Source organism: Tachyglossus aculeatus, chromosome 7, assembly GCF_015852505.1.
Source record: "Tachyglossus aculeatus isolate mTacAcu1 chromosome 7, mTacAcu1.pri, whole genome shotgun sequence".
Classification (NCBI taxonomy): Eukaryota; Metazoa; Chordata; class Mammalia; order Monotremata; family Tachyglossidae; genus Tachyglossus; species Tachyglossus aculeatus.
The window spans coordinates 21,247,910-21,270,151 of record NC_052072.1 but is presented as its reverse complement, the minus strand read 5'-3'; the positions used below and the strand labels follow the sequence as shown (position 1 = coordinate 21,270,151).

Here is a 22,242-nt window from a genome sequence, read left to right as displayed (position 1 = left end):
TGTAAATTTGTTGTGGGCAAGGAACATGTATACCAATTGTTATATTTTACTTTCCCTAGCAGTGCAGTGCTCTGCACACAGTAATCTCTCAATCAACATGATTGATTGATTGATCCAAATAGGACATTTGGAAAAGCCAGGAGACATGTGGGTTGTGGGAACTGTCATTTACTGATCCTAAAGTGCGTAGGTGGGTGGGGGTGACTTCAGCCCTTATTCAGGAGCCAAGGTGTAAAGTGCTGCAGAGGATCTCTTTTATCTCACTGCAGACCTCTTGCCCATATCCTACCTCTGGCCTGGAATACCCTCCCTACTCATATCAGACAGATAATTGCTCTCCCCCACCTCAAAACTTTATTAAAGGCACATCTCCTCCAAAAAGTCTTCCCTGACTAAGCCTTCCTCTCCTCTTCTCCCACTTCCTTCTGCACTGCTCCTACTTGCTCCTTCATTCATCCTCCCTCCATCCCCTCAGCACATATGTATAAATCTGAAATTTATTAATTTATCTATTTATATTAATGTCTGTCTCCCACTCAAGACTGTGAGCTTGTTGTGAGCAGGAATGTGTCTGTTTCTTGTTGTTTTTGTTCTTGTCCCTCGAAAGGGACATTTCGAGGCAAAAACTGAATTGAAGCATAGCAGAATGCTAAGTAGCTTTCCCTATTTAGAAAACCAGATCAGGTGTGACTTTGAAAAAGTATTGGTAAAATATATATTTGATCCATTCAGATGGTCATTGCATTAGCAATGTATATATGTATATTACTCTATTTTATTTGTACATATTTATTCTATTTATTTTATTTTGTTAATATGTTTTGTTTTGTTGTCTGTCTCCCCCTTCTAGACTGTGAGCCCACTGTTGGGTAGGGACCGTCTCTATATGTTGCCAACTTGTACTTCCCAAGCGCTTAGTACAGTGCTCTGCACACAGTAAGTGCTCAACAAATACGATTGAATGAATGAATTGAATGAATGAATGAATGTTGTATTGTCCTCTCCCAAGTGTTTAGTATGGTGCTTTACATACAGTAAGTGCTCAATAAATATGACTGAATGAATAAACCCTGATAATAGTAACAATAATGATGGTATTTGTTAAATGCTTACTATGTGCCAAGCACTGTTCTAAGCCCTGGGGGGGATACAAGGTAAACCAGGTTGTCCCACATGGGGCTCACAGTCTTAATCCCCATTTTACAGATGAGGGAACTGAGGCAACAGAGATGATAAGTGCATTGCCCAATTCACACAGATGACAAATGGTGGAGTCGGAATTAGAACCCAGGACCTCTGACTCCCAAGCCTGTGCTCTTTGCACTGAGCCATGCTGCTTCTGCCCAAAGCATTGGGACAATGTGTTCTTTCTCAAGCTGACAGCTTCTATTGGCCATGAGCTGTTGTGGTGATGGTATTTATTAAGAATTTACTATGTGTCAAGCACTGTGCTAAGCACTAGATTAGATACAAGACAATCAAATTGAACATGGTCTTTGTCCCACAGTGGACTCAGAGTCAAAGACGAAGGGAGAACAGATATTCATGTTGAAGAAACTGAGGTACAGAGAAGTGACTTGTCTGAGACCACACAGCAGGTCAGTGGTGCTGGGATTAGAAACTGGGTGTCCTGATTCCTAATCCCATGGTTTTTCCACTTGCCAAGAGACTGGGGCTACACTGCTCTCTCTCATATTCTCTCTCATTCTTCCCTCCTGGCAACCTACCTCATCACTTGTCACAGCTCAGTGGAAAGAGCCCAGGCTCTGGAGTCAGAGGTCATGGGTTCAAATCCCAGCTCCACCACTTGTCAGCTGTGTGACTTTGGGCAAGACACTTAACTTCTCTGTGCCTCAGTTAACTCATCTGCAAAATGGGGATTAAGACTGTGAGCCCCACATGGGACAACCTGATCACCTTGTAACCTCCCCAGCACTTAGAACAGTGCTTTGCACATAGTAAGCACTTAATAGATGCTATTATTATTATTATTATTATTACCAAGGGGATATGCTCCTTGTGAGCAAGGAATGTGTCTGCTATATTGTTGTGTTGTACTCTCCCAAGAGCTTAGTGCAGTGCCCTGCACATAATACAGTGCTCTGCACACAGTATTCGCTCAATAAATATGATTGAATGAATGAATAGTAAGCACTCAATAAATACAATAAATATAACTGATTGATGGGGTCAAGGGGTAGAAGGGCTGCCGGAGGGAACTCCACAGGTATAAGGTACTTGTGAAGCCAAAAACAGTGTTTAACCAACTGCGGTAGATAGAAAAGAATCAGATTGGACCCAGTCCCTGCCCCACATAGGGCTCATAGTCTAAGAGGAGCGGGAAACAGGAATATATTCATTTTTTAGATGACGAAAAGGAGGTCCAGAGAGATAAGTGACTTGCCCAAGGCCACTCAGCAGGCAGATGGTGGAACTGGGACTAGAAACCACGTCTCCTGATTCCCTCATCCTTGCTCTTTCCAATAGTGGAAGGTAAAGAGGAGGCCAGACGGTAAGGAGCTGGCAGAAGCATTTAGTTCTTAGGCAATTTCCTGCCCAAATCCAGGCCAGGGCATCCCAGTCGCCACTGGGAAATACCTTTGCTCAAAGCGAGGCACAGGCTCCTTTAGGATGGTATTACCTGAGTCCATGGCAGGACTGAATTGTTGAGCTCCACCTGATTCTCTGTCTCCTGTTAGTGTGAGCTCCTTGTGGGCAGAGGATATAATTTGTGCTTCTGCTCTATTTTCCTAGGCACTTCATGTACTGCATTCCTGGGAGTCAGAGGATCTGAATTCTAATTCCAGATCTTCTACTTGCTTACTGAGTGACCTTGGGCAAGTCATTTCACTTCTCTGTGCCTCGGTTTCTTCATCTGCTTTCCTTCCCCCTGAGATTGTGAGTCCCAAGTGGGTCAGGGACTCTGTCTGACCTGATGACCTTGTATCTACCCCAGGGCTTAGTACATTATTTGGCACATAATAAGCACTTTTACAAATACCACATTAATTAGTATTCTCCAATAAGCACTCAATAAATACTATAGCTACTACGGCCACTTACAAATCTTCCCTCAGTTTTTAATCCAACCCCAGGAAATGGGGACATCTTAAAGTGATTTCCACTGAGCCTCAGGGGATGAGGGGTAAATCTCATCACCTGTTTTGTCCTTATTTCCCGACTTGGTCTCTGACTAGACTGTCCCCTGGACTGTCCCCATGACTCCAGACCCTTCAGGGATGTGTCTACCAACTCTATTATATTGTACACTCCCAAGCTATTAGTACTTGTCAGCTGTGTGACTTTGCTCAACTAACTTCTCTGTGCCTCAGTTACCTCATCTGTAAAATGGGGATTAGGACTGCAAGCCCCACGTGGGACAACCTGATTACCTTATATCTACCCTGGTGCTTAGAACAGTGCTTGGCACATAGTAAGCGCTTAACACATACCAATATTATTATTATTATTACTATGCTCTGTAAACAGTAAGTGCTCAATAAATATGATTGACTGAGGCCTCTGAAAACATTCATTCAATTGTATTTATTGAGCGCTTACTGTGTGCAGAGCACTGTACTAAGCGCTTGGGAAGTACAAGTTGGCAACATATAGAGATGGTCCCTACCAAACAGTGGGCTCAGAGTCTAGAAGGGGGAGACAGAGAACAAAACAAAACATTAACAAAATAAAATAAATAGAATAAACATGTACAAATAAAATAAATAAATAGAGTAATAAATACGTACAAACATATATACATATATAGGTGCTGTGGGGAGGAGAAGGAGGTAAGGCGAGGGGGTGGGGGGGAGGAGGGGGAGTGGAAGGAGGGCAAAAGTGTATTTTCTTCTAGTGCTCATTAGACAATCCATCCAAGCCCTGCCTTCCTATGGTAAGCTTCAACAGACTGAGAAGCAGTGTGGCCTAATAGAAAGAGCAGGGGTCCAAGAGTCAGAGGACTTGGGTTCTAATACCGGGTCCACCACCCTCTAGACTGTAAGTTCGTTGTGGGCAAGGAATGTGTCTGTTTATTGTTGTGTTGTACTCTCCCAAGTGCTTAGTAAAGTGCTCTGCATAAGGTAACTGCTCAGTGAATATGATTGAATGAATTATCTTGTCACTTTTGTAACCCTTCTGTTCTCGATCTACACCCACTCCCTTGGTGACCTCATTCACTCCCACGGCTTCAATTATCATCTCTATGCTGATGACACCCAGATCTACATCTCTGTCCCTGCTCTCTCCCCCTCTCTCCAGGCTCGCATCTCCTCCTGACTTCAGGACATCTCCATCTGGATGTCTGCCCGCCACCTAAAACTCAACATGTCCAAGACTGAACTCCTTGTCTTCCCTCCCAAACCCTGCCCTCTCCCTGACTTTCCCATCTCTGTTGACGGCACTACCATCCTTCCCGTCTCACAAGCCCACAACCTTGGTGTCATTCTCGACTCCGCTCTCTCATTCACCCCTCACATCCAAGCCGTCACCAAAACCTGCTGGTCTCAGCTCCACAACATTGCCAAGATCTGCCCTTTCCTCCCCATCCAAACCGCTACCCTGCTTGTTCAAGCTCTCATCCTATCCCGTCTGGACTACTGCATCAGCCTTCTCTCTGATCTCCCATCCTTGTGTCTCTCCCCACTTCAATCCATACTTCATGCTGCTGACCGGATTGTCTTTGTCCAGAAACGCTCTGGGCGTGTTACTCCCCTCCTCAAAAATCTCCAGTGGCTACCAATCAATCTGCGCATCAGGCAGAAACTCCTCACCCTCGGCTTCAAGGCTCTCCATCACCTCGCCCCCTCCTACCTCACCTCCCTTCTCCCCTTCTACAGCCCACCCCGCACCCTCTGCTCTTCTGCCACTAATCTCCTCACCGTGCCTCGTTCTCGCCTGTCCTGCCGTCGACCCCCGGCCCACGTCATCCCCCTGGCCTGGAATGCCCTCCCTCTGCCCATCCGCCAAGCTAGCTCTCTTCCTCCCTTCAAGGCCCTACTGAGAGCTCACCTCCTTCAGGAGGCCTTCCCAGATTGAGCCCCTTCCTTCCTCTCCCCCTCGCCCCCCTCTCCGTCCCCCCATCTTACCTCCTTCCCTTCCCCACAGCATCTGTATATATGTATATACGTTTGTACATATTTATTACTCTATTTATTTATTTATTTTACTTGTACATATCTATTCTTATTTATTTTATTTTGTTGGTATGTTTGGTTTTGTTCTCTGTCTCCCCCTTCTAGACTGTGAGCCCACTGTTGGGTAGGGACTGTCTCTATATGTTGCCAACTTGTACTTCCCAAGCGCTTAGTACAGTGCTCTGCACAGAGTAAGCACTCAATAAATACGATTGATTGATTGATTGATTGGTTGATTTAACCTCTCTGTGCCTCAGTTACCTCATCTGTAAAATGGGGATTGAGGCTGTGAGCCCCCCATGGGTCATGGACTGTGTCCAACCAGTTCACTTGTTTTGATGTCTGTCTCCCTGCTTCTGTACCATGAGCCCATTGTTGGGTAGGGATTGTCTCTATTTGTTGCTGAATTGTACTTTTCAAGTGCTTAGTACAGAACTCTGCGCACAGTAAACACTTAATAAATATGGCTGATTGAATGAATGAACCTGATTATCTTTTATCTCCCCCAGTGCTTAGTACAATACCTGGCACATAGCAAGTGCTTAACAAATACCATTAAAAAAAAATACCCATTCTCCCTCCCACTTAAACTGTGATCCCCAAAAGAGACACGATTGTGTCTGACCTGATTAAGTTGTATCTACCCCAGTGCTTAGAATGATGCTTGACTTTTAGTAAGCACTGAACAAATGCCATAATTATTGGAAAGTAAGGCCACTATGCGAGTAGACGTAGCTTACAAAGCCTGGCCCTCCTCACTTCTGGGAAGAGGTTCAGATCTGTGGAAAATTACTAAGCTTGGAATGATTTGGGATGAAAATCCTGAAGTGGACAGATGGTGGGTAGGAGGATGGGGAGGAAATACCTGCCCTCTGTAGGATCTTCAGTGTCCCCATCTATGACGTGTTTGGGATGTGAAGGAGCAAATGTTTCACTAAAGGGCTGTTGGAAGAAGTGAAATGAAGACTCATTTCCCCTTTCTGCTCCCTGATGGGACCCACCTTGGGCAAGACAGAGGGCTCTGACCCTTGTCTTCCCACTGACAGGAAGGGTTCCAACACCTGGGGATGGTTTGGGCTGGGGGACGGTCTGTCTGCTAAAGAGAAACCCCCAGAAGAGCCCACCCAGAATGCAGAGAAATCCCCGGGGGTGAGAGAAGAGCCCCATGTGGGACATGGGCTGTGTCCAACCTTATTATCTTGTTCCTTCCCCAGTGCTTAGTAGAGCTTAGGAGTGCATGGCACATAGTAAGGGCTTAACAAATACCATAAAACACAAACACACACACATATACACATTGTAATGAGGTTGTCCACCTATGAGGGGGTCTACACTGCAGAGACACTTTGTAATGAGTCACCCCTGAGGGTACCCAGAAATAGGCTCCGGTCTATAGACAGAACAACAGAGAGGGTCCCAGCCCTTTTTTGTGGTATTAAACTCTTACTATGTACCAGGCAGTGTACTAAGCGCTGGGTGGATACAAGCTAATCAGGTTGGACACAGTCTCTACCCCATAAGGGGCTCACAGTCTTAATCCCCATTTTATAGATGAGGTAATCAATCAATCAATGATATTTATTGAATACTTACTATTTGCAGAACACTTTTCAAAGCACTTGGGAGTACAATACAACAGAATTAACAGAGAGATTCCCTGCCCATAAAGAGCTTACAGTCTAGAGTGGGAGGCCATCATTAATATAAATGAGTAAACTATAATATTAACTTTAAAGATATGGACATAAGTGCTGTGGGGTTGGGGATGGGGAGAATATCCAATGTCCTAAGGTTTCATTCATTCATTATTTACTGAGCGCTTACTGTGTGCAGAGCACTGTACCAAGCACTTGGAAAGTACAATTTGGCAACAAATAGAGATAATCCCTACCCAACAACGGGCTCACAGGCTAGTCTAGTTTCAGATCCAAGTGCATAGATGATGCAGATGAGAATGTGAGGCAGGGAAAAGAGGGCTTAATTGGGGAAGGCCTCTTGGAAGAGATGTGACCTTAATAATGTTTTGAAGATGGAGAGAGAAGTAGTCTGGCGTATATGGAGGGGAAGGTAGTGCCAGAATAGGGGTAGGATGTGGGAAAGGGGTTGGCAGTGAGATAGATGAAATGGGGGTACAGTGAGTAAAGTGGAGCTGGGAAAGTGGAGTGTGTGGGCTGGGCTATAGTAAGAGATTAGTGAGGTGAGGTAGGAGGTGGATGGGCAGCCATTGGAGGTTCTCGAGGAGTGGGGAGACATTGACAGAATGTTTTTGGTAACTGAGGCACAAAAAAATGAGTGGACTTGCCCAAGGTCACACAGCAGACAAGTGGCAGAGCGGAGATTAGAACCCAGTACCCCGACTCCCAGGCTTGAGCTCTATCCACTGGACCATGCTGCCTTCAGAGCACACCTCTTGGGGGTGGTGTACCCTGCCAAGGGACTGCACAAAAAACACCCAGACTGTAGTCATCTGCCCCAGCCCCCAGAGCCCAAGAAATTCCCATCCTAGATAAGGTCAACATCCGGGACTGATGGCAACATGACAGTGGCAGCCGGCCGGGCCTCAAGCGAAGAACTGACAAACCTGTGACAAATGCAGCAGGATGTGAGAAAGGAGAAGCGCTGACAGGCAACGCTACTGCTCCTTCCGGTGACCACACTTGGGGATTTCGGCTGCGCGTTGGCATGAACGCAATGGAAAAATGAATGAACCTCTGACTTTAGGGCTTATGACGGGCTACTTGTGTCCTTGAATGTGTGGGAATTTCCTGCTGGCGGGGTCAAGGGGTGGAGGTGAAGGCAGGGAGAGGCTTGATGGACAATTCTTACCTAACCATATCATTTTATCTTCATAATCATAACAGTACTAATACTAGCTATAGGATTTGTTAAACTCCCATTTCCCCTATGCCTTCTCCCAACTTCATTGCCCTTACACTTGGATCTGTAATAATAATAATAATGATGATGGCATTTATTAAGCACTTACTATGTGCAAAGCACTGTTCTAAGCGCTGGGGAGGTTACAAGGTGATCAGGTTGTCCCACGGGGAGCTCACAGTCTTAATCCCGATTTTACAGATGAGGGAACTGAGGCACAGAGAAGTGAAGTGACTTGCCCAAAGTCACACAGCTGACAGTTGGTGGAGCCAGGATTCGAACCCATGACCTCTGACTCCAAAGCCCGGGCTCTTTCCACTGAGCCACACTGCTTCTCTACCCTTTAAGCATTAGAGAAACAGCGTGACCTAGTGGATAGAGCATGGGTATAGACGTCAGAAGGATCTGGGTTCTAATCCTGGCTATGCCACTTGTCTGCTGTGTGACCTTGGGCAAGTCACTTTACTGCTCTGTGCCTTAGTTACCTCATCTGGTAAATAGGGATTAATGCTGTGAGCCCCATGTGGTACATGGACTGTGTCCAACCTGATTACCTTGTATCTACCCCAGTAAGCACTTAATTAAAAAGAAAAAAGATATTCACCCCACCTTCAGCCCCCAGCACTTATGGTGCATCAATCAGTGGTATTTACAGAGCACTTACTGGGGCAGAGCACTGTCCTAAGTGCTTGGGGGAGTACAGTATAACAGAGTTGAGAGACACATTCTCTGCCCACAAGGAACCTACCATCTAGAGAGGGAGACAGACATTAAAATAAATTACAGGTATGTGCAAATTTGCCATATTGTAGTCTTTCAAGTACTTAGTACACTATCAATCACTGATTGATTTCTTAAGTGCTTATTACATGCCAAGCACTGTACTGAGCCCTAGGATAGATACAAGATAATCACATGAGACACAATTTCTGATCCACTGGGCTACATAATCTAAGGAGAACAGCTGTTGAATCCTCATTTTCCAAATGAGAAACTAAGACACTGAGGAGTTAAATAACAATAATAATAATAATAATGGTATTAAGTGCTTACTATCTACCAAGCACTGTTCTAAGCACTGGGGTAGATACAAGGTAATCAGGTTGTCCCACGTGGGTCTCAGTCTTAATCCCCATTTTACAGATGAGGTAACTGAGGCACAGAAAAGTTAAGTGACTTGCCCAAAGCCACATAGCTGATAAGGAGCAGAGCCAGGATTAGAACCCAAGGCCTCTGACTCCCAAGCCCGTGCTCTTTCCACTAAGCCACACTGCTTCTCTATAACAGTTGTGATATTTGTTAAGTACTTACTATGTGCCAAGCATGGTACTAAGTGCCGGGGCAAATACAGTATAATCGGGTTGAACACAGTCTCTGTCCCATATGGACCTCACAGTCTAAACTGGAGGGAGAATAGGTATTTAATTCCCATCTTAACTTCTCTGAGGCACAGAGAAGTTAAGTAACTGCCCATGACCACACAGCAGGTAAATGGCAGAGCCAGAATTTGAACCCAGGTCCTTTGACTTCTAGGCCTGAGCTCTTTCCAATAGGCCACACTGCCAGTAAAATGAAAATTTAAGATAATAATCCATATTCTCTGCTCCCCCAGTCAAATGCTTTCACCCGAATATCCAGGTAATTGTGGCCCAATTAAGTTTGTTTCTCCAGTTATCTGGGGCTGAAAATGAGCGGACACAGTGACTATCGAATGGGCTACCCTGGCAATTGCCTACTGGCCCACAGCACTATGGCGCAGTTACTTGCTGGCGTCACTTTGGCTGCAAAATTGTACGTGCCATTCTTGCTTGCACTTCGCAGTGTATGCCCTCCTTCCTGCCTACTCATCCGTTGGCACTCCTCTCCCCAAGGGAAGTGTGACTGATAGGGATGCAGGGGACAGAGACAAGCAAATTAAGCAAAAACTCCTCACCCTCGGCTTCAAGGCTCTCCATCACCTCGTCCCCTCCTAACTCACCTCCCTTCTCTCCTTCTCCAGCCCAGCCCGCACCCTCCACTCCTCTGCTGCTAACCTCCTCACTGTACCTCGTTCTCACCCGTCCTGCCGTTGACGCTCGGCCCATGTCCTTCCTCTGGCCTGGAATACCCTCCCTCCACATATCCGCCTCTCCTCCTCCCTTCAAAGCCTCCTTCAGGAGGCTTTCCCAGACTGAGCCCCCTTTTTCCTCTCCTCCTCCCCATCCCCACCACCCTACCTCCTTCCCCTCCCCACATCACTTGTATATATATTTGTACAGATTTATTACTCTATTTATTTTACTTGTACATATTTACTATTCTATTTATTTTGTTAATGATGTGCATATAGCTTTAATTCTATTTGTTCTGACGATTTTGACACCTGTCTACGTGCTTTGTTTTGTTGTCTGTCTCCCCCTTCTAGACTGTGATCCCATTGTTGGGTAGGGACTGTCTCTATATGTTGCTGACTTCTATTTCTCAAGCACTTAGCACAGTGCTCTGCACACAGTAAGTGCTCAATAAATACGATTGAATGAATGAATGAATAAATGCATGAAAGTGGTCTGAGAAGCTAGAAAGTTTGGGGAGGGGAGAGGGAGGGAGAAAAGCTGTCAAAAGAAATGTTGTCCTAGCTATGTTGCCCCTATCCTCTCCCCACCACGAGCCACTATAGGAGCCCTGCCCCCCAACCCTGATCCAGTAAGGAGCAGAGAGTTGACTGCTCCTGTCACCTGGACCTGCCCCTCCATTGTCAGGTAGTCAGTCCATCGTAATTATTGAGCACTTACTGTGTGCAGAGCACTGTACTAAGCAAAAGTCCAGGCAGGAGGCAGTTTGTTGGCCAGAGTCACCCCCATTTCCTTACAAACATTAGGAGAGCCAGTCTGCTGTTGTAATACTAGAATATCAAAACAATTGGGCCAGAGCAGAAAGGACCCAGAACGAAGAGGAGATGAGGAATCAAACTGTTAGTTTTTCCTTTGTTACAGTTATTTTTGCCTATGTTTCCCTGTATTTCTGGCCATTCATTCATCAATCACATATACTGAGCATTTACTGTGTGCACAGCATTGTACTAAACACTTGGAAAGTACAATTCAGTAATAGAGACAATCCCTGCCCACAACGTGTTTACAGTCCCCTTCCCTCCCCCACCACCCACTTTAGATTATAAACCTTGTTAAGACAAGGATTGTGTCCAACTAAATCTCCAGGGTTCGCTCAAATTCTTAGTGCAGAACTATGCAATCAATATTATTATTAATAATAATAGTAATGGTGCTTTTTAAGCACTTCCTAGGTGCCAAGCATTGTTCTAAGCATTGGGGTAGATAAAAGTCAATCAGGTTGGACACAGTCCCTGTCACACATAGGACTCACAGTCTTAATCCCCATATTGCAGATGAGGTAACTGAGGCCCAGAGAAGTGAAGTGACTTGCCCAAGGTAACAAAACAGACATATGGTGGAGCTGCAATTAGAACCCAGGTCCTTCTGACTTCCAGGCCCATGCCATATCCACTAAGTCACACTGATAGATATATATAGTAGGAATATAAGAAATACCATTCTTTGTCAGGCCATTCACTGGTCCATGCAAAGCAGTATACTGCGCCTGGCTGTGATAACACGAAAAGCAGTGACCTTGGAAAGAGCACAGGCCTGGGAGTCAGAAGACCTGGGTTCTAATAATGATAGTAGCCACGTGGCGAAGCAGCAGAGCTTTGGTCTGGGAGCCAGAGGACCCACGTTCTTGTCCAAGTTCTGCTGCTAACCTGCTGTGTGACCGTGGGCCGGTCACTTAACTTCTCTGTACCTCAGTTTCCTCAATCTGCAAAACAGGCATAAAAATACCTACCTTTCCGACTTCCCTTCCTGGATTGTTGTAAGGGCAAAAATGAGTAAATTAATGTGACAGCACTTTGGGGATAGAAGCGCTATAGAAAACCTCCCCATTCTGTCACTTGCCTGCTGTGCAACCATGGTCAAGCAATGGGTTCTAATCCTGGCTCTGCCACTTGTCAGCTGTGTGACCTTGGGCAAGTCGCTTCACTTCTCTGTGCCTCAGTTAACTCATCTGTAAAATGGGGATGAAGACTGTGAGCCCCACGTGGGACAACCTGATTACCTTGTATCTACTCCAGCACTTAGAACAGTGCTTGGCACATAGTAAGCGCTTAACAAATACCAACACTATTATTAGTATTAACATTATTTTTATTAACTTCTCTGTGCTTCATCTGTAAAATGGGGATGAAACATGTTTTCCCTTCCCCTTAGACTATATGCCCCATGTGGGACAGAAATTGTGTCAGATTTGATTATCTTTTATCACCCCAATGTTAGATACACAAGTGCTTAAAAATACTAGTTATTAAAACTTGCTCCCCACTCTCAGAACCTGGAGACTCTCTGCCCGAAGAATCATCCTAAAATAAATAACATTTCAGACTAATAAAAATCTCTGATTTATGAAACACTTTCACTGCTCCTGCCCCAGGGCTCAAGGCACCATCTGTCCAAACTGTTGCAAGATTTCATCATTGAGGTTTTGCAATTTTCTGGCAGGCTTGAGTTCTTTCACCCTCTCAGCATGCCTCCCTCCTCCCTCTCCCCTCCCCCCACAACAACCTGAAAGAGTGAGTCCTTTGCTCTACTTTGCTAAATCTAAGATATTAGTTACCAAATTCAGTTTACACAAAGGGCAATGCCTTAATCCTGGCCAAAGTCAACCCAACCCATCCTACACCTCCATCATCTCCCGCCCTGTCTCTCCTACCCTCTCCACATATCTGAACGGGAAAAAAATAGACTCTGTTTTGAAACTATCCACCTGGCAGCTCCACTTGCTTTCAGCTAAGCATTTTTTTTTTAATTTAAGAATACCACTATTGAAAACGATAAGGCCTGGAAATAGATTTCACAGATGTTCCTTTGCCCTGGGCTAGTCCTGATTACACACTCGAATCTAAGACACTATTCTTAGCCGAATCCCCCCCAGCGTACATGCATGCGTGTGCTGCTCAAACCATAATTGAACATGCTAAGCACAACTCTGAAATACAGGAGGTAGCAGGGTCATGTACTGCTAGGTAGATGCATAGAGAAGCAGCGTGGCTCAGGGGAAAGAGCATGGGCTTTGGAGTCAGAGGTCATGGGTTCAAATGCCGGCTCCGCTAACTGTCAGCTGTGTGACTTTGGGCAAGTCACTTCACTTCTCTGTGCCTCAGTTACCTCATCTATAAAATGGGGATTAAGCCTGTGAGCCCCCCATGGGACAACCTGATCACCTTGTAACCTCCCCAGCGCTTAGAACAGTGCTTTGCACATAGTAAGCGCTTAATAAATGCCACCTCTCCCTGACTTTCCCATCACTGTTGACAGCACTACCATCCTTCCTGTCTCACAGGCCCGCAACCTTGGTGTCATCCTCGACTCCGCTCTCTCGTTCACCCCTTACGTCCAATCCATCACCAAAACCTGACAGTCTCACCTCCGCAACATTGCCAAGATCCGCCCTTTCCTCTCCATCCAAACTGCTACCCTGCTCGTTCAAGCTCTCATCCTATCCCATCTGGATTACTGTATCAGCCTCCTCTCCAATCTCCCATTCTCCTGTCTTTACCCACTTCAATCCATACTTCACGCTGCTGCCCGGATTGTCTTTGTCCAGAAACGCTCTGGGCATGTTACTCCCCTCCTCAAAAATCTCCAGTGGCTACCAATCAACCTACACATCAGGCAGAAACTCCTCACCCTTGGCTTCAAGGTTCTCCATCATCTCGCCCCTTCCTACATCACCTCCCTTCTCTCCTTCTACAGCCCACCCCGCACCCTCGGCTCCTCTGCCGCTAATCTCCTCACCGTGCCTCGTTCTCGCCTGTCCCACCGTCGACCCCTGGCCCACGTCATCCCCCTGGCCTAGAATGCCCTCCCTCCGCACATCCGCCAAGCTAGCTCTCTTCCTCCCTTCAAGGCCCTACTGAGAGCTCACCTCCTTCAGGAGGCCTTCCCAGAGTGACCCCCTTCCTTCCTTTCCCCCTCCTCCCTCTCTCCATCCCCCCCGCCTTGCCTCCTTCCCCTCCCCACAGCACCTGTATATATGTATATGTGTTTGTACGTATTTATTACTCTATTTATTTTATTTGTACATATTTATTCTATTTATTTTATTTTGTTAATATGTTTTGTTTTGTTCTCTGTCTCCCCCTTCTAGACTGTGAGCCCACTGTTGGTTAGGGACCGTCTCTGTAGGTTGCCAACTTGTACTTCCCAAGCGCTTAGTACAGTGCTCTGCACACAATAAGCATTCAATAAATACGATTGAATGAATGAATGAATTATACATACCTACCCACAAATATGCACACGACTCGCCTGACTGCTTTAAGCCTGTTAACACTGAACCTCCAAATTCCAAAGCTACACATTCTTTTCCACTTAGGACTAATGTACATCCAGACCATGTATTCCAAAAGTGCCAACAAGGGGGCCTGAGAGCAGCTCGCAGAGCAGGTTCTGCGGAAGAACCAGCAATGCTTTGTTGCCAAAGTATCCCAGCTGTGTGCACATTCACAGTACCTTCCGCCGGACTATCGATTAGCTTCCGAGTTCGGCAGTTCAGTTACCGCACTGCTATTGATTAGAACAGTCTGCTTCTGACATGACATCAAGACTCTTGTGTTTATTTATTGTGGTATGTTAAGCGCTTGTATGAGAAGCACTGTTCTAAGTGCTGGGGAAAATACAAGTTATTCAGGCAAACATTTTGTACATATTTACTATTCTATTTTATTTTGTTAATATGTTTTGTTGTATTGTCTTTCTCCCCCTTCTAAACTGTGGGACAGTAAGCGCTCAATAAATACGATTGAATGAATGAATAAAGGGTTTTTTGGGTTGGGTTTGTTTTTTTTGGGGGGGGGTTGGTTGGTTTTTTTTTTTTGTGGGGGGAAGCAATTCACTGTGATAAACGCCTCATTGTCCGGACACTTGCTCGGCCTACCCTATCCTCTCCCAGGACAAGGACCCCACATAAAGAAAGCTCAGCACACAGAGCAGTGTTTAGATTGCAGAGCACAGTACAGTGCTCTGCACACAGTAAGTGCATAATAAATACGATTGAATGAATGAATGAAAGTCACAAACCTGAAGCGCAGGAGAATTTTTTCTCCAAAGCCAGCTCCAAAGGGGTGTCTGTGGCCTGGCTCCCCCAGCACCCTACCCTTCAAAAGCACGAAGAAAGGACCTTAAGAATGAGACTCCTACACAGAGGGCCCGGATGGGCCAGGTGAGGCTGCCCTGACCTCTGACCTCTCCCCCGTGGGTCCTGGGGAACAGGGCTGCCCGACACATACCTGCGCTGCTCACATGGCCCAAGCATGCAAACCGCATGGCCCTCAACTCCACTCTTACAGCCCCCTCCCCTTGTCCCCTGCCCCGCTCTTACAGCCCTCTCCCCACCCCCCAACCTGCTTCTCAGCCAGCAGCGTGGCTCAGTGGAAAGAGCCCAGGCTTTGGAGTCAGAGGTCATGGGTTCAAATCCCGGCTCCGCCAGTTGTCAGCTGTGTGACTTTGGGCAAGTCACTTAACATCTCTGGGCCTCAGTTAACTCAACTGTAAAATGGGGATGAAGACTGTGAGCCCCCTGTGGAACAACCTGATCACCCTGTAACCTCCCCAGCGCTTAGAACAGTGCTTTGCACATAGTAAACTCTTAATAAATGTCATCATTATTATTACAGCCCCCCTAAAGCTCCAAGCCCCCTCCCCCAGCCCCCTGCCCTGCTGCTATAGCCCCCTCTTACAGCTCCCAGCCCCTTCCCCCGGCCCCCTGCCCTGCTGCTACTGCCCCTTCTCCCGGCCCCCAACCCCGCTGTTACAGCCCCCTCCCCAGCTCCTCTCCCCTGTCGCTGCTCTGGCAGGCTGGTGGCACGGGGCGGGGGGCGTGGCTCTGTCCGGGAGCACTATAAGAGCACGGCGGGCCGAGGCTCCTTGTTAGCTGTGCGGGGAGCGAGCCGGAGGAGGAGCAGCAGCAGATCCAGCTCCAGCTCAGAGCCCACAGATCACACGGACCACCGCTTCTAGCCGCCGCCTAGGTAGGGAGGACCTTCCTGAATCGGCGACACCTGGGAGGGAAGGGCAGCGTGGCTTAGTGGAAAGAGCCCGGGCTTTGGAGTCAGAGGTCATGGGTTCGAATCCCTACTCTGCCACATGTCTGCTGTGTGACCTTGGGCAAGTCACTTAACTTCCCGGAGCCTCAGTCACCTCATCTGTAAAATGGGGATGATGACTGTGAGCCCCACTCGGGACAACCTGATCACCTTGTATCCCCCCAGCGCTTAGAACAGTGCTTTGCACATAGTAAGTGCTTAACAAATGCCACTATTATTATTATTATTATTAAGGGCAGGGAAGAGAAGCACAGAGAAGCAGCGTGGCTCAGTGGAAAGTGCACGGGCTTTGGAGTCCGAGGTCATGGGTTCAAATTCCGCTCCTCCACTTGTCAGCTGTGTGACTTTGGGCAAGTCACTTCTCTGTGCCGCAGTGACCTCATCTAGAAAATGGGGATGAAGACTGTGAGCCCCCCGTGGGACAACCTGATCACCTTGTAACCTCACCAGCGCTTAGAACAGTGCTTGGCACATAGTAAGCGCTTAATAAATGCCATTATTATTATTAAGTCTGCCCTGGGTCCCTGCCCTTTCTTCCTTCCCTCCCCCATAACAATAATAATTGGGGTATTTGTTAAGCGCTTACTATGTGCCAAGCACTGTTCTAAATGCTGGGTAGATACAAAGTAATCAGGTTGTCCCACGTGGGGCTCACAGTCTTAATCCCCATTTTCCAGATGAGGTCACTGAGGCACAGAGAAGTTAACTGACTTGCCCAAAGTCATACAGCTGATAAGTGGCGGAGCCGGTATTAGAACCCATAACCTCTGACTCCCAAACCCGGGCTCTTTCCATTGAGCCACGCTAGAAGAATAATAATAATGTTGGGATTTATTAAGTGCTTACTATGTGCCAAGCACTGTTCTGAGCGCTGGGGTAGATACAATAATGATGGCATTTGTTAAAGTGCTTACTATGTGCCAAGCACTGTTCTAAGCGCTACAAGGTAATCTAGTTGTCCCAAGTGGGGCTCACAGTCTTCATTCCCATTTTACGGATGAGGGAACTGAGGCCCAGAGAAGTGAAGTGACTTGCCCAAGGTCACACAGCTGACAAGTGACAGAGCAGGGATTAGAACCCATGGCCCCTGATTCCTAAGCCTGTGCCCTTTACATAATAATAATAATGAAGTAGTACCTGTTAAGCGTTAACTATGTAGTAAGTGCTAGATTAGGTATGTGAGCCCGTTGTGAGCAGGGAATGTCTCTATTTGCTGTACTGTACTTTCAAAGCGCTTAGTACAGTGCTCTGCACACAGTAATTGCTCGATAAATATCATTGAATTAATGGCAAGTGCCTAGTACAGTGCTCTGCACACATTAAACGCTCAATAAATATGATTGAATGAATTTAAGCGCTTACTTTGTGCCACACACCGTACTAAACATTGGGGCGGATACAAGCTAATCAGGTTGGAAACAGTCCTTGTCCCACATAGGGCTCACAATCTCAATTTCCATTCTAATAATAATAATAATATTGATGGCATTTGTTAAGCGCTTACTATGTGCAAAGCACTGTTTGAAGCACTGGGGAGGATGCAAAGTGATCAGGTTGTCCCACATGGGGCTTGCAGTCTTAATCCCCATTTTACAGATGAGGTCACTGAGGCACAGAGAAGTTAAGTGACTTGTTCAAAGTCACACAGCTGACAAGCAACAGTCAGAATTCGAACCCATAACCTGACTCCCAAGCCTGTGCTCTTTCCACTGAGCCATTCTGCTTCTCAAATGAGGTCACCGAGGCATAGTGAAGTGACTTACCCAAGGTCACACAGCAGACAAGTGGCAGAGCTGGGATGAATGATAACCAGATCAGGATAGAGCATGAGCACGGGAGTCAGAAGGTCATGGGTTCTAGTCCTGGTTCTGCCATGTATCTGCTGTGTGACCTTGGGTGAGTCACTTCTCTGGACCTCAGCTATCCACAGGCCATGGATGGGTGAAGGGCCACCATGACCGTGAGACTGGAACTGATTAAGGGCTTCCATCGCTTGTTGGGGAGAGGTGTCAGTCTAGTAAGGACTGGTTTGGAGGACAGAGCGGGATGCCCCTGCAAATCTCCCACTCACCCAACGACCCCTGTTTCTCTCTCCCTATCTGCCCACAGCCACCACTCCTGATGCCTGAAATGGAAACTATGCAAGAGCTGATCCCCTTCGCTAAGGAGATGATGACCCAGAAGCCCAATGGAAAGCTAGCAAAGCTGTACATGGTGGGCAGCGTGCTGGCCTTCTTTGGGGTCATGATCGGCCTAGTTGAGACTGTCTGCAGCCCCTTCACTGCCAGAGTCTGGCCGCGGAAGAAGGAAGAGGAGGAGAAGGCAGCAGCAGCCCAGGCCGTAGCTCAGCGAGCCTCCAAGATCCAAGCACAGAAGCAGAGGGAACTCATCTTGGAGAAGGCCAAACTGCAACAGCAGGCTATGGGAGGCAGGATCCTGACCAACAGGCTGCATGCATCCTAGAAGCGAGTGGACAGTCCTGCCAGGGAGAATGGGTGCAAGAGAGAGAGTGTGAGCAAGAGGAAACAGAGAGGGAGAGTAAGAGAGGGAGAGAGAGAGAGAGGGAGAGAGAGATCAGATAGAGGTGGGTGGATACCTCTTGGGACGGAGCTAATTTCCGAAGAGGGAAACGAATGATCGGAGACATGATTGAAGAGCTGTGGATTCCACCAGAATGAGGTTGGGGTTTGGGATTTGCTGCTATGCAGCAGTAGAAAGGTGATCTGTCCCTCACTATGCTAGGGGCCCTTTGGGATATCCAAGTGCATGGAACATTTGGCACCAGGGGAATATTTTTTAAAATGCTTTTTTATAACTACCACCATTTTGCATTTTAAATAAACATTTTATAATATACCTGGCAATGTCTGGTTCCTGGGGCTGTGCAAAGAGAGAAGGGGAGGGTCCAAGGTGGGGGAGAGAGGAGATCTAGCTGTCCTGTCCTGGGAAGACCAGAAAAAGTGAATGGAGCCAATTCAGCCTTAGAATCTATCCAGTGGTGGACTGGGATTATTCCTGACCCCTCTTTATCCTTAATTAATCTCATCAGCCATCCTAGCAACTAATCTCGTATCCTCAGAAGGCCTCTTGGCAAGAGGAGTCTCGACCATATTTCTCTCTGGAGATGAGGTCTCTATATGTTGCCAACTTGTACTTCCCAAGCGCTTAGTACAGAGCTCTGCACACAGTAAGTGCTTAATAAATACGATTGAATGAATGAATGCTCTGCACACAGTAAGTGCTCAATAAATATGATTATTTATTTATTTATTATTTATTTATTTTACGAATGAGGTCACTTCCCAGAGGGAAATTTAAGCCCACTAAAATAAACCCAAATCGTCCAGGCCCTGGTCCAGAAGAAAGGACCCAATTTCCCCAATACCTATGCTAAGGTGGCAATCAATCATATTTATTGAGCATTTACTGTGGGCAGAGTACAACATAACAGTTGGTAGGCATGTTCCCTGTTCAAAGTAAGTTTACTGTCTTGAGAAGGACATAGACAATATAAATAAATTACGGATATATACATAAGTGCTGCAGGAGGGAGGGGGTGAATAAATAGTGTAAACCCAAGTGCAAGGACTAAGTGACAGTAACCAGGGATTAATCTAAAGGTGAGTTGGAGGTCATTTAATCTGCCCAGGGCTCTCAACACTTCCATTAAGGAAATACCAGCTTTATGGACAGCAGCGGTGCTTTAAGCGGGTGAAACACTATCCAAGAAGGTCACCTGAAAGCTGTAGGTTAGGGATCTGGGGACCTGTTGGTACCTGTTTCCAGGGGTTTTGCTTACAATCAGCCCTAGGGAGAATTTAATGAAAGGGAGTATATTTTCACAGCCATCTCATGGGGTTGACTATCTTACAAGCTCCTTTTTCTTTTCTTTTTCAATAGTATTTAAGAACTTACTATGTGCCAGACACTGTACTAAGCAATGGGGTAGATACAAGATAATCAGGTTGGACACAGTTCCAGGTCCCATGTGGGGCTCACAGCAGCATGGCTCAGTGGAAAGAGCCCAGGCTTTGGAGTTAGAGGTCATGTTGCCAATTGTCAGCTGTGTGACTTTGGGCAAGTCACTTAACCTCTCAGTGCCTCAGTTTTCTCATCTCTAAAATGGGGATTAAGACTGTGAGGCCCCCCATGGGACAACCTGATCACTTTATAACCTCCTCAGGGCTTAGAACAGTGCTTTGCACATAGTAAGCACTTAATAAGTGCCATTATTATTATTATTATTAATCCCCATTTTACAGAAGAGGGAACTGAGGCACAGAGAAGTTGTGACTTGCACAAGGTCACACAGCAGACAAGTGGTGGAGTCAGGATTAGAATCCAGGTCCCTCTGCTTCACCCTCTGACTACATGTCCAACGTCATTCTCCCTTGGCACGTTCTCAAGCAGAATTCAGCAGCAAGTTAACTCTACCTCTTAGACCCTCTTGGCTGATAATAATAATGATGGCATTTATTAAGTGCTTACTATGTACAAAGCACTGTTCTAAATGCTGGGGTCCCATGGGGGGCTCTTAGTCTTAATCCCCATTTTACAGATGAGGTAACAGGCACAGAGAAGTTAAGTGACTTGCCCAAAGTCACACAGCTGACAAATGGCAAGAGCTGGAATTAGAACCCATGACCTCTTATGTGCACTCCAGGTACCGGCCAAATTTTCTGCTTTTATTTCAACTAGAGTATTAAAAATATTTATCATCCAAAAGATGACAGACTGCTTTCTGTCAGGTCTACACTAAGTACAGGTTTTCTTAGAGGCAGGGGAATGGATGAAGTCTGTCTCCCCACCTCCAGACTGTGAGCTCATTGTGGTCAGGGACTGTCACTCTTTATTGTTGTATTGTACTTTCCCAAGCGCTTAGTACAATGCTCTGCACACAGTAAGTGCTTAAAAAATACGATTGAATGAATGAGATGACCTCAAGAAGCCCCCTGTCATTCTGTGGAGTCCATGACCTCTCTTGGTTGGGGGCAGGGGGGACATGGAGTTCACACTTGGCTCCTAAATTGACATCATTACTTCTCCTCCTGGACTTTGAGGATCTCTCTGTCCCCTAATTGCCCTCTGGCTTACAAATCCCTCCCCCTTTATATCTGACAGGACACCACTCTCAAAGCCCTCATAAAATCACATCTCCTTCAAGAGGCCTTCCCCAACTAAAGCCTCATTTCCCCATTCCCTCGTCCTTCTGCATTGCCTATGCATTTGAATATGTACCCCTTAAGCACTTGCCAGTCACCCCACCCACAGCCCCACAGCCCTTACATGCAGAAGTATGTATGTACATAGAAGCAGCATGGCCTAGTGGAGCCTAAAGCATTTCAATCTTGAGTGCCTCCCAGTTGCTTTAAGTAATAGTTCATTTTCTGATTTCATTTTGACTGTGACCAGAGTTTCCGGAAGGCCTTTGCAGCTGGGGCTTAGTTTGGCTTCATTTCATGCCACGGAGCTGGAAACCAACCAGTCTTCCTCCTTCTCTTCAGCTCCACTTCCCCCAGCCCATCTTCTAGACTGTGAGCCCGTCTTCTAGACTGTGAGCCCGTTGTTGGGTAGGGACCATCTCTATATGTTGCCGACTTGTACTTCCAAAGCACTTAGTACAGTGCTCTGCACACAGTAAGCACTCAATAAATACAATTGAATGAATGAATGAAAGAGCACAGGCCTGGAAGTCAGAGGATCTGGGCTCTAATCCTGGCTCTGCCACTTACCTGCTGTGTGACCTTTGAGCAAATCACTGCACTTCTCTGTGCCTCAGTTACCTCATCTGTAAAATGGGGTTAAGACTGTGAAGCCCATGTGGGACAGAGACTGTGTCCAACCCAACAATCTTGTATCTACCCCAGTGTTTAGTACAGTGCCTAGCATATAGTGAGTGCTTAACAAATAGCATTAAAAAAAGTACTGGGGTATGTACAAGTCAGTCAGCTCAGACCCAGTCCCTGGCCCACCTGTAGCTCACAGTTAAATTCCCATTTTTCAGATGAGGAAACTAAGGCAAAGAAAAGTGAAGTGACTTGGCCAAAGTCACACAGCAGGCAACTGGCAGTGCTG

At 46.5% G+C, this 22,242-nt stretch overlaps 2 protein-coding genes across 2 annotated transcripts in view; one reads left to right on the top strand and one right to left on the bottom strand.

The window, feature by feature from the left end:
- Positions 1 to 15,219, bottom strand: part of LAMB3 (laminin subunit beta 3) — a 96,886-nt gene extending 81,667 nt beyond the window's left edge. Inside the window, exon 1 of the mRNA XM_038749052.1 lies at positions 15,143 to 15,219. The gene's annotated coding sequence lies outside the window, so the exon portion shown is untranslated. The remainder of the gene's footprint in view (positions 1 to 15,142) is intronic.
- A 784-nt stretch (positions 15,220 to 16,003) lies between these two features.
- G0S2 (G0/G1 switch 2) lies at positions 16,004 to 19,017 on the top strand. The gene is made up of 2 exons (XM_038749455.1): positions 16,004 to 16,092; positions 18,277 to 19,017. The coding sequence occupies exon 2, from the start codon at positions 18,289 to 18,291 to the stop codon at positions 18,628 to 18,630; it is 342 nt and encodes a 113-aa protein (XP_038605383.1). The 5' UTR covers positions 16,004 to 16,092; positions 18,277 to 18,288; the 3' UTR covers positions 18,631 to 19,017.
- The last annotated feature ends 3,225 nt before the right edge of the window (positions 19,018 to 22,242 follow it).